We start from the raw sequence: 16119 nt of genomic DNA on the forward strand, positions 1-16119 counted from the left end.
TAGAATCAACTGGGAATACATATCTGCAACTCTAATCAAATTCGGTTTGACAGGTAATATATTATCAGCCATCCTAGCCTTCTATTCTCAACCCTCCGCTAAAGTATTCACCTCAGGCACCCTTTCCAAATCCTTTAACATTAAAAATGGTACACGCCAGGGATGCCCCCTATCCCCTTCTATTTTTAATCTTTCAATTGAACCCCTAGTCAAGGCTCTAAGATCGGCAACAGATGTCAGAGGGTTTTCTATAGGGGAGTTAGAGCACAAGATCAATCTTTTTGCTGATGATATTATATTAATGTTAACTAAACCCAAATTATCTCTTCCAGCAGCCCACTGTATCCTTATTAACTTTAGTAAAATTTCCTATTACAAAATCAACTCCTCAAAATCGACTGTTCTAGAGCTAGAGGTACCCCCTGACATAAAACAGAGTCTTATAGACAAATGCCCCTTTCTGTGGACTAAAGATAATATATCCTACCTAGGTGTATACTCATTACCTCCCACCCATCTGACCTTCTTATCCATAATCTTAAAACACTCAAGCATAAAATAACAAGACCTTAAAAAAATAGAAAATATTGAAATCTCCTGGGGAGCCAGAATGGCTACAATCAAAATTAGCATTCTCCCTCAAATACTTTACCTTTTTAAATACTTTACCTTTTTAGAACCCTTCCTGTCCCCATTACCAAATCACAACTAACAGGCCTCTCGGGTATTCTAAGGAAATACATATGGTCAGGAAAAAAGGCTAGAATAGCCTATGACACTCTTACTACACACAAATACATGGGAGGGACTGGTTTACCGAATCTCCAAGCTTACTATTGGGCTATACGCCTAGACCAAATGAAACATTGGTCCACTGGAACCGAAACCCCCTTTGGGCATCAATTGAAGAACACCTAGTTCCGACCAAAAACCTTAAACTGCTGTTACAAAGCGACCTGTGGACTCCCTGGAACTGGGCTAAACTACCAATCACAGTTAAAGCCTCTTTGCAAGCATGGAGAACAATTTCAAAAACTCAACCTAACCTTTATCTCTCCCAATCACACCTTCTCCCAATAGACATATTATCAATCAAGATTTACAAGCTCAACATTAATACTTACAGAGACTTGGGTATATATCCCTTGACACAATTTTACACAAAGGGTACACTTAAAACAAAAGAGGAGGTGATCAAGGAATTTAACCTACCTTCAAACCTCTCTATGTCCATCTCCAAAGTTCTACTATTCCTTGCAAAACAACCCATCTCGGAACTAATAGCCAATTCTGCAACCTGGAAGTTCATAGACTCAGACCAACCTAAAACAAAAGCAATTTCTCTTCTATATTCCACCCTAACTTCAGAAACCCTCACCCAACAGTCACCGAATATGATTAAATGGGAAAAAACCCTGAACCAATCATTCACTATTAAGCAATGGCACTTAGCAATTGGCTCCACCTACAAATTCTCCCACTGCACCAATCACTGGGAAATGATGACCAAAATCATCAATAGATGGCACTATATTCCCTATAGACTAGCCAAGATGACATCCTCCATTTCTCCCTTGTGTTGGTGAAAATATGGCAAGATTGGTACCCTGCAACACATACTGTGGGAATGTCCTTCTATAATAAGCTTTTGGAATTCAGTGTTCCAGTGCATAGCTTCTTGCATTAGAATATTGTCTTCCCCAAAAATTGAACTAGCTCTTCTGAATTTAAACATTGATACCTACCCCATTATCTATAGACAGATGATCATTCACTTACTACTTGCAGCTAGAACTCTTATTCTGAGAAATTGGAAATCCACACTTATACCAAACCTTTCTGAAGCCATAACTCTAGTCAATGACAACTACCTAGTAGAAAAAGCTCTGGCAGTCAATGCTCTGTTACTGTAAATTTCAAACATTTTGTCTGCATGGCCTTATGTTACTCCTGATAATAGAATGTCTTAATACCTAAATCTTGTACTTACCCTGGGTGGGGAGGTGTGGGCTATCCTCCTTTGACTTGGAGACATTGATCCCCTTGAGGTTCCGAGTCGGGGGAGGATGGTGTTCAGCCTTTCCTACTAATGTGGATGGCCCCAGTATGGAATAGAATAATCTACTCTACATATATATGTAACTCATGCACTACTGACTAATGCTCCCTTCTTTTGATTACTTCTGTATGACTGGATATTACACTGGAACTTGTTGTTACTTGCTTATATTATTGTTTATATTCAATGCTGTTACCACACCATGTTGGTGTGATACTGTTCTTTTCTGTTTGTTCTAAAATCAATAAAAATGTATTGATTGAAAAAAAATAAATGTGATTCACACATTGAGTCTCTGTACACAGTTTCAATATGTTTTCTAATTATGATTACCCTTTTTATCTCTCAGATTTCTGAAGTTGTAAAGGCAGTCAGTAACTGCAGCTACAACCAGTTGGTAGAGAAGATAATTTCATGCAAGCAGTCAGAAAACAGTGAGCTGGTTAGTGAAGGTGGGTGAGTGACTTTGATTGCTTTTCTTACATTTCAATAAAGAAAAAAAAAATTGACAAATTATTGGAAAAAATGCCCATGCATGTCACACAGTTCTCTGTAAGTTGAAATGTACAGAGCAATGCATTTTGACTACAACAATTGTAGCATAAAGGTTCTAGATCACATGTATTTAACACGGCCATTTAATGTGACCCTCATACCCAAGGCTTATTTTCCGCCACCTCCAGCTCTCTCTCTCTTCACTCCCCGCTCACTACTGTCACTTGTAAACACAGTAGCCTTCTGTTTTTACAAGGACGGTTTTTTCCTCTCGGCTGCTGTCACAGATCCATTCGTGGCAGCGACAAAGCAGATGCAGTGTGGGATGGGACATCACATGATAATCTGCACTATGACCCCCATCTGTGCCTGGGAACCGTCTACACTGCGGGGAGGTACTAGAGCTGGGTTGGGTAGGTGAGATTCAAGGAAGCTTTTGGGAAGGGGGGCGGAAATAAGGGCTATGGAGTGATGCAGAGGTCGAGGAGTTGTTGAAGTGAGATATGGACAACCTGTGAAATAGAGCTAAACCCTGCAAATTCCTAAACCCTGCAATGTGTGTAGCGCACTCGTCAAAACCCTGCGCTCAGTACACAATGCAACTCTGAACTCTGCACACTGTATGTAGCGCACCTTTGAACTCTGCATTCCGTATGTAGCGCACCCTTGAACTCTGCGCTCTGTATGTAGCGCACCCTGAACTCTGCGCTCTGTGTGTAGCGCACCCCTGAACTCTGCGCTCTGTATGTAGCGCACCCTGAACCAGAGGCATAACTAGAACCTTCAGGGCCCCGGTGCAAGAAACCACGAAGGGCTCCACGGACCCCTGGCCGGGGCTCTTCCCTTTAAAGCTGGGGCTCTCCCCACTGATCCTGGGGCCCTTTACTCTCGTTGCGGGGCCCTTTATTACGGTCCCGCAGTGGGACCCTTTTGCAAGTTCTGCAGTGGTCCCCCTTCCTGCCATCTTGGGGCCTCCCCACGGTGGTGGAATATCAGAGCCCGGTTGCAAGTGTGACCTTTACCATCCTGGAAGTTCACCCACTGGTGTCAGTAGTTTTTATTTTTTGGTATTAATTGTATTATTTTTTATCATTTTATAAAATTTTTTTACACTGACTATGACTCTGTCCATTCAGAAAAGGAAGAAGCTGGTAAATTACATATTTACCGACCCCCTTCCTGGTTCTCTATTGTGACACATCCCCTGCAGCAGCTGGCAGGAGTGGGGGGGGAGCACAGGGGGGGGGTGGACCGGGGGAGCACACAGGGGCCCAGAGACAGCAGAACACAAGTGAACTGGATAGGAGGAGTGGCGGGGGCAGCATACAGAGGAACCAATCTCCTCCATTTTCCTCCTGCAGCTACAGGAGGAAAAAGGAGGACAGTGATTTCTCTACATGCTGCCCCCGCCCGCCGCCCCTCCTATCCAGGTGTACAGGGGAGCCGCACAGGCCCCTTGGAGCATGGGGCCCGGTTGCAATTGCAACCCCTGTAGTTACGCCCCTGCCCTGAACTCTGCGCTCTGTATGTAGCGCACCCCTGAACTCTGCGCTCTGTATGTAGCGCACCCCTGAACTCTGCGCTCTGTATGTAGCACACCTCTGAACTCTGCGCTCTGTATGTAGCGCACCCCTGAACTCTGCGCTCTGTATGTAGCGCACCCCTGAACTCTGCGCTCTGTATGTAGCGCACCCCTGAACTCTGCGCTCTGTATGTAGCGCACCCCTGAACTCTGCACTCTGCACGTAGCGCTCCCCAGAGCTCTGCACTCTGTACGTAGCGCACCCCTGAACTCTGCACTCTGTACGTAGCGCACCCCAGAACTCTGCTCCCTGCACGTAGGGTACCCCTGAACCCTGCACATAACGTACCCATGAACTCTGCACGTAGCGTACCCATGAACTTTGCACTCTGTACATATCACATCCCTGAACTATGCACATAATGTACTCCTGGTATTTATTGCCCCTTTAAGATCCTTCCACTGTTCAATTTGGCCACCCCAACTGTTCGCTACGGTTCAGTGGGGGGTGGTGGATAGAGTTCCTGCACCTATTCTCTGAGAAACATATAATGCTGATTCGGCCCACAGTGACATTGAGTTTGACACCCCTGAGGTAGGGGTTCAAATCGTTTTACTTTTAGCTGTCTGTATCCTTTATTGCACCCTTTTATATTGACTGTGGGCAACAGTGAGGAGCAGAATGTTGAATGTTACTTTGGCTGGACTTGCCAACATCTTCTTCATCACCATCACCACTACTACTGCCATTCACTTTTGGGACATTCCCACACAGTTTTAAATTTGTTTGCTTAGTGGCTGCTGAGTGTTCTGGCAACATACACCTTGCTTTCAAAAGCTAGGTATTGATTGCTGAGACATGCTGTAAAGTCTTAATGTGCCTTTTGCCTGTGCTGGGCTTCTGGCATGTGCCTGCACCTCAAGGAATTAGTTACCTCCTTTATTCCTTTAGGAGGAAGGTATACCTGCCTTTATTCTATTTAGTGCTGTATATGTCCCAGGATGGTACCTTTGTTAGACACTAGGTACCTTTTGTGCACACTTTACAGAGGGGCCTTGACGAGGCAGTGTGGCTTTTAAATGGATTGGCAAACACATGAAACTAATATCCCTGCTTTTAATGCTAAGGGGTCTGTGCAAAAGAAGAAAAAATCGCTGTGCAAATGTGTCAGTTGCAAGCGCCACACCTTTTTACCAAAATTTGCTTAAAGCTGCGTTCTGGCCTCAATTGTCGAAAAAAATCGATTTTGGGCCATCCGCTTGCTGAGGGCAACCTGAAAGAGAAATGGATAGTGCCGATTTTTTTTTTTTTTGGTAATTTACCTTATTATAGAAGAAAATATACTCCCCTTCCTTCCACTTCCCCCTCTGCGGCCGCAGCCCGCACCGTCTCTTCCGGCTTGCGATGATTCCTGGGAGCTGGCGTCATCGCTCCCAGGAATCAATGCGCCTGCAACAGCCCCGCTCGTCACTTCCGGTGCAGGTGCGGCATTCACTGCTAAACAGCTTCTGGGCATGCCGCGCCTGCACCGGAAGTGACGAGCGGGGCCAGTGTAGTGCATTGTGGGACTCCGACGTCATGGAAGAGGACACGCCCACACCTTAAAAGGCAGCGCTAGAGAAGAAATTTTCAAGGTAAGTATTTCTTCTTACAGGTAAGTGCGACCCGGGACAGTTCAGAGGCTATCCATTATGGAATGTACTAGCCCTGACTGTCCCGGGGGTATTTTTAGCTCAAATTGACCCCTGAGGCCTGAACTCCGCTTTAATACATTTTATTTCCTTGGATCCACATCACCACCGTGTGGCATTAATGCAGTATTTTTCTTAATTGAGGTAGTTCAGGAAAAGTCACTTCAATATTGTCACTAGATGGTGCTGATGATCCTTAGAAAATAAACATTAAACAAATTACACTGAAGATTTCTGGCACCAGTGTGAATGAAGGCTGTTTGCACAGCAACATTTCTACATAGACCCCATAGTATTTGAGTGCTGGCTGTTTTCTTTAATTTATATTCCATTAGGGAGATTTACTTTTACCTCTTGTCTCAGGAACACAACAGGAATGTAAAATGAAATCAATACAAAGTAGGGGAAATTCTCTAGTTAGACAATTGTAACTGGAACAGGTGTCTCCATTGGACGTTTTCCCCAGTATTCATGTTCTGGTGACAACTTAAAAGGTTAGATTTTCCTTCTCTCTTAGAGCGGGAAGGATTTGAGGATTGAGAAAGGAGCCGTGTGGCTCTGAAACACGTAGCCACACCTCCTGTACATCCTGCGGCGTGTGATGTCACTTCCTGTAAGCCTCACAATCCACGGACCATCTCCGCCTCCTGGTAGCTTGTATCCTCACATGACCCGACCATCAGCAGTACCACGGACTCCTGGGCTTGACTGACGTGTCCCCCGCTGAGTTCTAGTGCTGATGGGCAGACTTTTTCTGCAGGTACCGCAGACCAAGGTTTTTTCACGGTACAGGTGGCAGAGAAGGGGCAGACTAGTATAATAATTGTTGAGATGGATATGGTAGCCTTTTTTGAACAGTGGGTATGCCATGTCCCAGACAATTATTCTGCTGGTTCCGATGTACTTTGGGCACTCGGGACTGGAGCTGGTAGTCTTTGCCTTCATACACACGGAAGGCATACACATATCCTGTGGCTCTTTCACATAGTTTGTTGAGTTTTAATCTGTACTTGGTCCTCTTACTGGGAATATATTGTTTGAATTGCAGCTGGCCAGTGAAGTGGACAAGGGATTTGTCGACACAAATGTTTTGGTGGCGTATTTTATATAATTTATCATGCTTGGGATGATCTTGGCGATGAGGGAAAACAAAAATTGAAAAATAAAAAAATTTTTATAATTGAAAAAAGATTTTTTTTTTAATAATAATAAAAAGAAAAATAATTATTATTATTTTTTTAATAATTTAAAAAAATAAATGAATAATAATTATTAATAATAATAATAATAACCACCACACTCCCTGTCCACTTACCTTTTAAGCAAAGGTAAGTGGACAGGGAGATGAAGCCTGCAAAAACTTCCCTCTCATCACCTCTTGGGGAAGGAGATGCACAGGCAGGGGAAACAGGCATTAGTTTACTGCTCGTTAAAATCTCCCGGCCACCACAAGAGGGCGCCAGTTCCCCGTTCTCTTACTGAACAAGGCCGAAAAGCTGCGGCCTCAATTTTCAGACGGCGCGGAAGTCCGTCCACTCGGTGAGTGGTTGGGAGGGCGCAAACGGACCGGACACCTCTTGGAGTGCACCCCAGGCGCCAGGTCGCTAATTCTAGTCGCCAATGCGACCTGGCGCCCGGGGTTTGTCGAGCCCTGTCATAGCGTGTCTTCAACATGACAGCAGAATAAATCGGCATGTAATGAATGGGGTTGGTGAACCAGTAGGCATGCACTTCGTTTTTCTTTGTAAGCCCCATAATAAATGTAAGGCAAAAAAAAATTATAACTCCTCCACTGTGAGACGTCGCCAATGAAACATATGGGCATAGGAAGAATTGGGGTTGGTGGCAATAATGTTCTCTGCAGGAAGATTTGTTTGGTCCACGATATACTGGAGCAAATCTTGAGGGGAAAAACAAATAACAATTTTTAGTTTTGGGCTGCACACCTGGCTCTGCAGTGAAAGGCCCCCCCCTTTCACTGAACTGGAAGGCAGCCATAATGGGTTTGATAGGGCATTGGGAAGGTAGGTTTGGGCTGAGATTCTTTGGGTTTGGTGCCTTTTTTCAATGGGGAGGGACTTTTTCCTCCTCCATTCGGTCCTTGATCCACTACTCTCTACTGGCTTGTATTCCGAATCAGAATCAGAGAGTGAGAGCTCCCCGCTGCTCTTGCCATCCGACACAGTAAGGATTGTATATGCCTCCTCAGATGTAAAATATCTTTTGGAGATGGGGGGTGATGTGAAGGTACGATGGGTACACTGCTGATGGGCGGCATTGATGTTGGCTCTGTGGTGGGTGACAAATTTGGGCTGCACTGACAGATCCACTGACGGGCTGTGTGATAGATCCCAGATCCACTGACGAGCTGTGCGACAGATCCCAGATCCCCTGATGGGCTGTGTGACAGATCACAGATCCCCTGACGGGCTGTGTGACAGATCACAGATCCCCTGATGGGCTGTGTGACAGTTCCCCTGATGGGCTGGGTAACAGGTTCTCTTTATTCGGAGGGGGGGGGGGGGCTGCGTGTGGTGCACAGTAATGTATGTTAGAGCTGCACGATTCTGGCCAAAATGAGAATCACGATTTTTTAGCTTGGAATAAAGATCACGATTCTCTCACGATTCTCTGTGTAACAAAAAAAATTGGGATAACTTTATTGTTACGTTTTTTTTTTTATTCATTAAAGTCTATTAATTGCGTTTGAAAGACTGCTGCGCAAATACAGTGTGACATAAAATATTACAACAATCGCCATTTTATTCTGTAGGGTCTCTGCTAAAAAAAATATATAAAATGTTTGGGGGTTCTAAGTACTTTTCTAGCAAAAAAAGCTGATTTTAACTTGCAAGCAACAAGTGTCAGAAAAAGGTCCAGTCTTTAAGAGGTTAAACTTCCTTTCTCCCTGGCAGAGGGAAGGAAAAGATACAATGTAATCATTTTTGTTTATAGTTACTGGGAGACTAATGCTGATAGTGGTTTGCCGGGAGGCTTTTTTTTTTTTTTTCCACAGCTGTTCTCTCTGCTATGCAAAGAATCGAGCATATCTCAGGGTTAGATCGGTGGGGGGGGGGGGGGGGGGTGAATCAGGATCGTGATTTTCATACGATTAATCGTGCAGCTCTAATGTGTGTGTAGATAACACAGAAGCAGTTCACTCACAGATCCTCAGTTCTTCTTACACAATTGGTGTGTGAGGAGAAGAAAGCCAGGAACAGCAAGTAACCGCTATGTATTTACAGTTGTGATCGTTCACGTTGTTAACAGCCAATTTCATGTTTTTACTGGAGCTGCACAATTGTTAAACAATCGCAATCTCGATTCAACCCCCTCATGATCTTAATCCACCATTTCAGCGATTCATGCAACAAGTGCAGAGCCGTTCTCTGCTCACTCACCGCTGTCAAAACTTTTTTTAAAAACTCAGCGCTGAGAGATAAAAGGAAACAATTGTATCATTTGGTTCTTTTGGATCAAAGAGATGAACTTCGGTCTGCAAATAAAGGTCAGTTTAACCACCTAAAGACTAAGCCTTTTTCTTACTGCTTACAAGTTAAAATCAGTATTTCTCTTTTGTTCATTGATGGACACAGCTCCTGATATTCTTAACCATTGGATTATACTGCCATCTACAGGGGTAGGACACTAGGCAGAAAAAAAGTCTGGCTACGCCTGTGGGCAGTCCCAGGCAGAGATGTATAGTAACTAAGTAGAACTACTTCACTACTGTACTTAAGTACCGAAAGGTGGTATCTGTACTTTCCTAGAGTAGAATTTTTTTCTCCTACTTCCACTTTTACTTCACTACATTTTTTCAATGATTTCAATACTTCTACTCTGATATTTTTTTTTGTGCTGCATAGTTACTCGTTACAATTAGAAAAATTACCACTGCCAGAACAGTAGATGGCAGGTTTCATGAAGCTCAAAACGTGTATTATCAGCGCATATGAAAATAAATGCCACTGTATGTATAAATAAAAGCTGCATTTGAAATAATAAAAAACATCAAATGATGTTCAAACTTTTGACTTCTTTCTTTACATAACTACATAACACAGTACTTATACTTTTACTTTCAGTACTTAAGTATCAAAATTTAAAAAAAAAAAACGACTTGCAATACTTAAGTACAAAAAATGTTGAATACTTTAGTACTTCTCCTCAAGTCGCTTTTTGATCGAGCACTTCCATTTCTACTCAAGTCACTTTTTGATCGAGCACTTGTACTTTTACTCAAGTATGGGTTTTGAGTACTTTATACAACTCTGGTCCCAGGGCATATACTCCCTCTCTCTGCTATAGATACTCAGTTTTTTTTTTTTTTTGCCTAGTCAGGAGTGAGGACCTAGTTCCTTGCTGGGATCTCTGGTCCTGGCAATTTTTTCTTTTTTAGATTAGAAAATTTTCTCCTGGTTTTCTCCTGTGAGAGCTACAATCAACTGCCGGACTGTCACCCCAGTCTGGCCAACGAGCATGTGCAGACCTCAGCTCCGCGTGACGTGGGGGCTGGCCTGTTAGTTAAACACCTCATGACCAGGTTTCGGCCTGAGTCGCAGAGTTCCTCCTGAAGAACAGCCCCTCCGTTTCCATGGCGAGGGGTTCTGTCTGGAGTGGTGCCTGTCTGGTTTCTGGTATGGTGAGTAGCTGTCCCCCATCTAGCCCTGGAAGTTTTTGAGGTAGACATGGGCCCCTCCTTATGACGGTCGGACCTCCAGGTTCCCCTCCTTCCCGTCAGGCACCCCTCTTCTTCTCTCCCCTCATCCCACTGCTCCTCCACTTATGCTGGAGCTCTGTGGGTGTTCTGGTCCACCTCCTGGGGTGGAGGCAGGGCGCTATGCTGGCGATGGGGATGAGAGGGCGGGGGGGGGGTGCGCAGCCGGCGACCGGATGATCGGCTGTGCGAAGGGGGGTTGTACCTGGTGGTGGCTCCTACCAGGGCTTCCTGTCTTGCCTGGGCTTGTCCTCTAGGCCTAGGGATCCCTCCTGGGTCCCTGGGAGACTCATTGTGCCGCCATTTTGTTGCAGCCTGTGTGCTCAATGCACAGCAGCCATGTTTGTGTAAGCCAGTGGCCATTTTGCGGTGGTTTGCCATTGAAGATAGCGGCGACCATGACTGTAGAGCCTTGTGAGCGGCGATTTTGGCAGTGGGAACCCCTCTCCATCCCCTGGTGTTGACTCCTGAATCTTTTCACTTCCTGATCGCCGCACGTGGAGTGCAGATTATCCTGGTGGCTGCCGGTGCCTGTTTCTGCTGGGTGGTGAGTCTGTTGGGGTCCTCTCCCTCTCTGCTGGGGATCGATTGGTGCTTTGTGCCTGGCGACCGGGTGGTGCTGCCAGTGCGGTGGGGGTTGTCCATTTGCAGTGTTTTACACTTTGTGTGGGGTCCCCCTGGTTAATCATAGAGTCTTTGGGAGCACATGTCCCCACCAGATCCCCTCTCTGAGCCTGCGGAGCCCTCGGGGTCCCAACCATCCATCAATGCACTGATAGCGGTCCTGAAGCCCTTTGTGTCCCAGGTGGAGGTGGTTTTCGGGCGACGGGCTAGCAAAAAGCATCCCCTGTCTTCCCCTGTCTCATCACTTCCTGAATCTGATTCGGCCGACCCGGTCCCTGCTGGGTCTGCGACCACGCGCCCAGAACCCTCATAATGGGGATGATTCCCCCACATCTGCAACCGTGCACGAAAAGGCGCTGGTGGAAGCACTGATTGTATGTGTGCGTGAGACCTTAAAAACGGAGGATGCAGCTGCGATGGAGGCGCAGGTTCCCTTTGCCGCTCAGGATGGCTTGTGAGTGCCAAAGGTTTTTCCTTTCCCCGCCTATTTTGACAGAATTATCACTAAAGAGTGGGGATAACCAAAGCGTCCCCTTGGGGTCCCTAAGTGATTTGCTAGGCGATACCCCTATGAGGAGTCCTTCTTAAGAAGTCGACTGTTCCACCGGTGGTGGACCCTCCGGTTACCAGATTGAACAAGGCAACCATGATTCCAGTTGAAGAGTCCCGGGCCCTTAAGGATCCGGCTGCCAGGAAGGTAGAGGCTTTGGCCCACAATATGTACTCTGGCTGGTTCGGCACTGAGGCTGGTATTCACCATTGCCCTGGTGTCGCAAGCTCTGACTGAGTGAGCTAAGCTTTTACACCGTGACCCCCTGCCTTTGCTGAACTGGCGGACCAGCTGGTCCAGTGCCTGCAGTTAATCTGTGATGCCTCTTTGGATGCTGCTCCCCTAGTGGCTTGGTTTCAGCAGTGGTCCTTCGGCGTGTCTTCTGGCTCAAATGCTGGTCTGCAGACCAGACTTTGAAAAAGGCCTTGACTGATCTTCCCTTTTAAAGATATCGCCTGTTTGGAGCTACCCTGGATGACATCATTAAAGGTCTCACAGGGGGAAACAGTACCTTTCTTCCACAGGCTACTAAGGGCAAGGACCCTTGTCGTAGACGAGGGCCTTCCTTCTCGGCTCAGAAGACATTTTTTCGGCCCTCAGGTCGACCTGCAAGGGCTCAAAGCTTTTCAGGGCCTCCTCTGGAAGATCCAAACGAACCTGGTCTGGCAAGCCAAGAGTGGGCTTCTCCAGATGCGGGGACAAGGCTACTTCAGTGTGAAGGTGTGCCTGTATCGGGGGTGGGGGGAAGTCTTTGCTGGTTTCTGCACCCGTGGACTTCCCTGGTACAAGACAAGTGGATCCACAAAGTAATTTAGTCCGGCTACAAGATCGAGTTTCTCTTGTCCTCCGGCAAGGTTCTTTCCTTCAAACTTGCGCCTATCCCCGGACTGCTTACAGGGTCTGTTTGGGGTGGTACAAGACCTGTTAGTACAAGAGATGATTATCCTGGTTCCGACTTTGGAACATTTTCAGGGTTTTTACTCAAACCTGTTTACAGTTCCCAGGACGGAAGGCAAGGTGCGTATAAATTCTGGACCTCAAGGAGCTAAACTGCTTTGTGCGGGTACTAAAGTTCCAGATGGAATCCATTCACACGGTGGTGGCATCCCTGCATCAGGAGGATTTTCTTGCCTCTATCAGTATCAAGGATGCTTACCTTCACATTCCAATATGTGCCTGTCACCAGCGCTTCCTCTGCTTTGCCGTTGGAGAGGAGCATTATCCATTTTTGGCGTTACCCTTTGGTCTCGCCTCTGCTTCTCGGGTCTTCAGATCTTTTAAATCCTGCTTTACAGTCGCTGGCTTTGATGGCTTAGTTCTTGAATGTCGGGTGCTGATGGATAGAGGTTTGTCTGCGTCGGTGATTCCAACGCTGTTAAAAGCTAGGAAATCTACTTCTAGGAAGATCTACCATCGTACGTGGAAGTCGTACATTGCGTGGTGTCTCTTGGGGTTCATCCTCACTTTTTCTCTGTGGTTTTGATCTTTACCTTCCTTCAACAGGGGGTTTAGCACAAACTGGCCTTGAGTACTATTAGGGTCAGGGGTCGGACTTAGCAGTCTTCTTTCAATGGCCCTTGGCCACACACTTCCTGGTGCATACTTTTCTTCAGTGAGTTAGGCACTTGGCCCCTCCAGTTCAGTCTCCATTGCTGCCTTGGGACCTAAATTTGGTGCTCTTAGTCCTTGAAAATACTTCTTTTGAGAATTTTTGTGAGATTCCCCTGCTTACGCTGTCCCAGAAGGTGGCCTTCTTGGTGGCTATCACTTCTGCACGCAGGGTATCGGAATTGGCGGCGTTATCCTGTTGTTCACCTTTCTTGGTGGTTCACAGAGATAAGGTGGTTCTTCGTCCCAGTCCGTCATTCCTTCCAAAGGTTGATTTTCATATAAATGAAGACATTGCGTTGCCTTCCCTGTGCCCCAGGCCAAAACATCCAAAGAAAATTTCTTTGCATGCCTTGTATGCGGTCCAGGCAATTAGGGTGTACCTGGCAGCTACGGAGTCTTTTAGGAAGTCAGACTCACTATTTGTGCTTACAGATGGGCCTTGGAAAGGGTTGTCCGCTTCCTCTGCGACCATTTCCAGATGCATCAGACAGACGGTGATTCAGGCCTATTCCCTCATGGGTCAGGTTCCTCCTTTCCCTGCCAAAGCACACTCTACTCGGGCGCTCAGTGCCTCCTGGGGATTCCATCATCCGGCGTCAGTGATGCAGGTTTGCAGGGTGGCCACCTGGTCATCGGTGCACACTTTTACAAAGTTCTATAAAGTGTATGAGTTGGCATCTGCGGATGCTTCATTTGGCCGCAAGGTTTTACAGGCTGCTGTTTAGAGGACCTGGTCCTCTTTGAGGGTGTATGTTTTTTTTTTTCAGGTGAGCTCCAGTTGTTTTGGTTGAGTTCCGGTTTACCTGGTTGGCTATATTTAGCCTTGGGAATTTATTTTTCGCTGCTCCCACCCCTCATGTTTAACACTTCTTTGGGATGCCCAGTGGTTAAGAATATCAGGAGGTGTGTCAAAGAGCGAAAGAGAAAATGGGATTTTTGACTTACCGTAAAATCCATTTCTCTGATGTTCATTGATGGACACAGCACCCACCCCTCTGTGGAGTTGTATTTTTCTGACACTGCTTGTAACAAAACTGGAGTACCTATAGCAGAGAGGGGGAGTATATCCCCTGGGACTGCCCATAGGCATAGCCAGACTTTTTTTTTTTTCTGCCTTGTGTTCTACTACTGTAAGGGGCAGTATAACCCAATGGTTAAGAATATCAGGAGCTGTGTCCATCAATGAACATCAGAGAAATTGATTGTACGATAAGTCAAAAATCCCATTTTTGCTAGAAAATTATTTAAAACCCTAAGGCTTCATTCACATATAGGGGTTTCAGGTTGCTGGCAGAATTGCCGCGATTCTGCTCCCATTCCCGAACCATTGCATGTCGTAGACCCCCGTGCGATTCCCGTGATTTGCAATGGCACCCCAAATGCGACGTGATTTTGCTGCGATTGTCGTACAATGAATTGCGGTAAAATTGTGCAAACAGATCGCCTGCCACGAGAAAAAAGCACAAGATTCTGTTTGCGTGATTTTACCTCGATTCCTCGGGCAACAATCACTGCAAAATCGCGCCGTGTTTGGGGTGCCATTGCAAGTCACAGGATTTGCACGGCGGGCGTCCTACGACTTGCAATGGTTCAGGTTCGTGGGCAGAATCGCTGCAATTCTATGCGCCATAGTGCCATAGTACTGCACATTTGACCAGCTATGACACAAGCCATTTGAGGGCTTGAAAAATTGGTTGAAAGTTGATCTAAGCAAACTGTCACCAGAGGCACGCCTTGAGTTCACAATTGCTAGTAGGCAGAATGTAAGTAAAACACTGTGAAAAACAACATTGATATGTTTAAGGACTTGATAGCATTTACTGAAAAGTTTTGACTTGAGTTTTCTTTTTAAAACTGTTAAATTGGTGGGTTCTAAACCCGAAACGTTTCCTTTTCTTTCTTTTTTTTTTGATGGAGTAGGTAATAAATTGAACACCTGTTAGGGTCTTATTGCTGTCTGTGTTTAGCTGCAAGGGTGCTCTGTTTGGGAAAATCTAAAATGTTGAGTTGCCACTAGAACAGGAATAGAGGATAACTCTTCCAATGAGGACACTTTTTTTAGTGACAGCTGTCTGAAAGGGAATTTACCCGCTTTGGATAGTTTTCCACTTCCTGTTTTGGCTACAGGACTGGAATTAAGAGTATATCTTCCAGCTATAGGCAATCAGTTTTTCTTTCTGCCTAGTCCGGAGTAAGGACCTAGTTCCTTGCTGGGATCTCTGGTCCTGGCAATTTTTTATTTTTTAAATGGAATTTCTTTTCCCCTTTTATTATTTTGTTCCTGTGAGATCTACAATCAATTTGATAATAATATAGATCCTTAGGGCCCCCCCAGTCCAGCCAGTGAGTGCGTGCAGACCACAGCTCCGCGCTAGGTCAGCCGCGACATAGCCCCATTGGACGGGGGGCTGGCCTGCGAGTTAAACGCTCATGAGGATGCATACGAACTGGCTTCAGCCTGAGTTGCAGCGTTTCCTTCTGGCCGACAGCACCCATATTATGATGGAGCGGTGTCCACCCTGTTCTAGTATAGTAAGTAGCTGTCCCCCCCACTACCCTTGGAGGGTTTTGGGTTGGACGTGCGCCCCTCCTTGGGATGGTCGGACCCCCGGGTTCCCCTCGCTTCCCCCCAGCCCCTCTAAAATTTCAGTCACTGTGGGTCTTTGCCCCCCGGGTGAGGTTAATGAGTGTTCTTAAGGGGGGCTGGTTGGAGTTGCTGCTGACCTTTTTTTTCCTGGTGCGCAATGGGGGGGTTGAGCAGGGTTCCCTGCCATCCTGGGGGTTGGTGACTAGGGCAGGGGTGTCCTCTGGTGGGCTCCCTGTGGCGGTTGTTGGGCTGGAGGAACAGA

At 46.2% G+C, this 16119-nt stretch overlaps 1 protein-coding gene across 1 annotated transcript in view; it reads left to right on the top strand.

Annotated features, from left to right (window-relative positions):
- The window catches only part of MINDY2 (MINDY lysine 48 deubiquitinase 2), a 187086-nt gene that overhangs the window by 52406 nt on the left and 118561 nt on the right, over positions 1 to 16119 (top strand). Inside the window, exon 4 of the mRNA XM_082257052.1 lies at positions 2409 to 2511. Within this exon, the coding sequence (XP_082113178.1) occupies positions 2409 to 2511 (103 nt within the window). The remainder of the gene's footprint in view (positions 1 to 2408; positions 2512 to 16119) is intronic.

This window comes from Pelophylax lessonae (assembly GCF_965119305.1).
Source record: "Pelophylax lessonae genome assembly, chromosome: 4".
In the NCBI taxonomy this organism is placed as follows: Eukaryota; Metazoa; Chordata; class Amphibia; order Anura; family Ranidae; genus Pelophylax; species Pelophylax lessonae.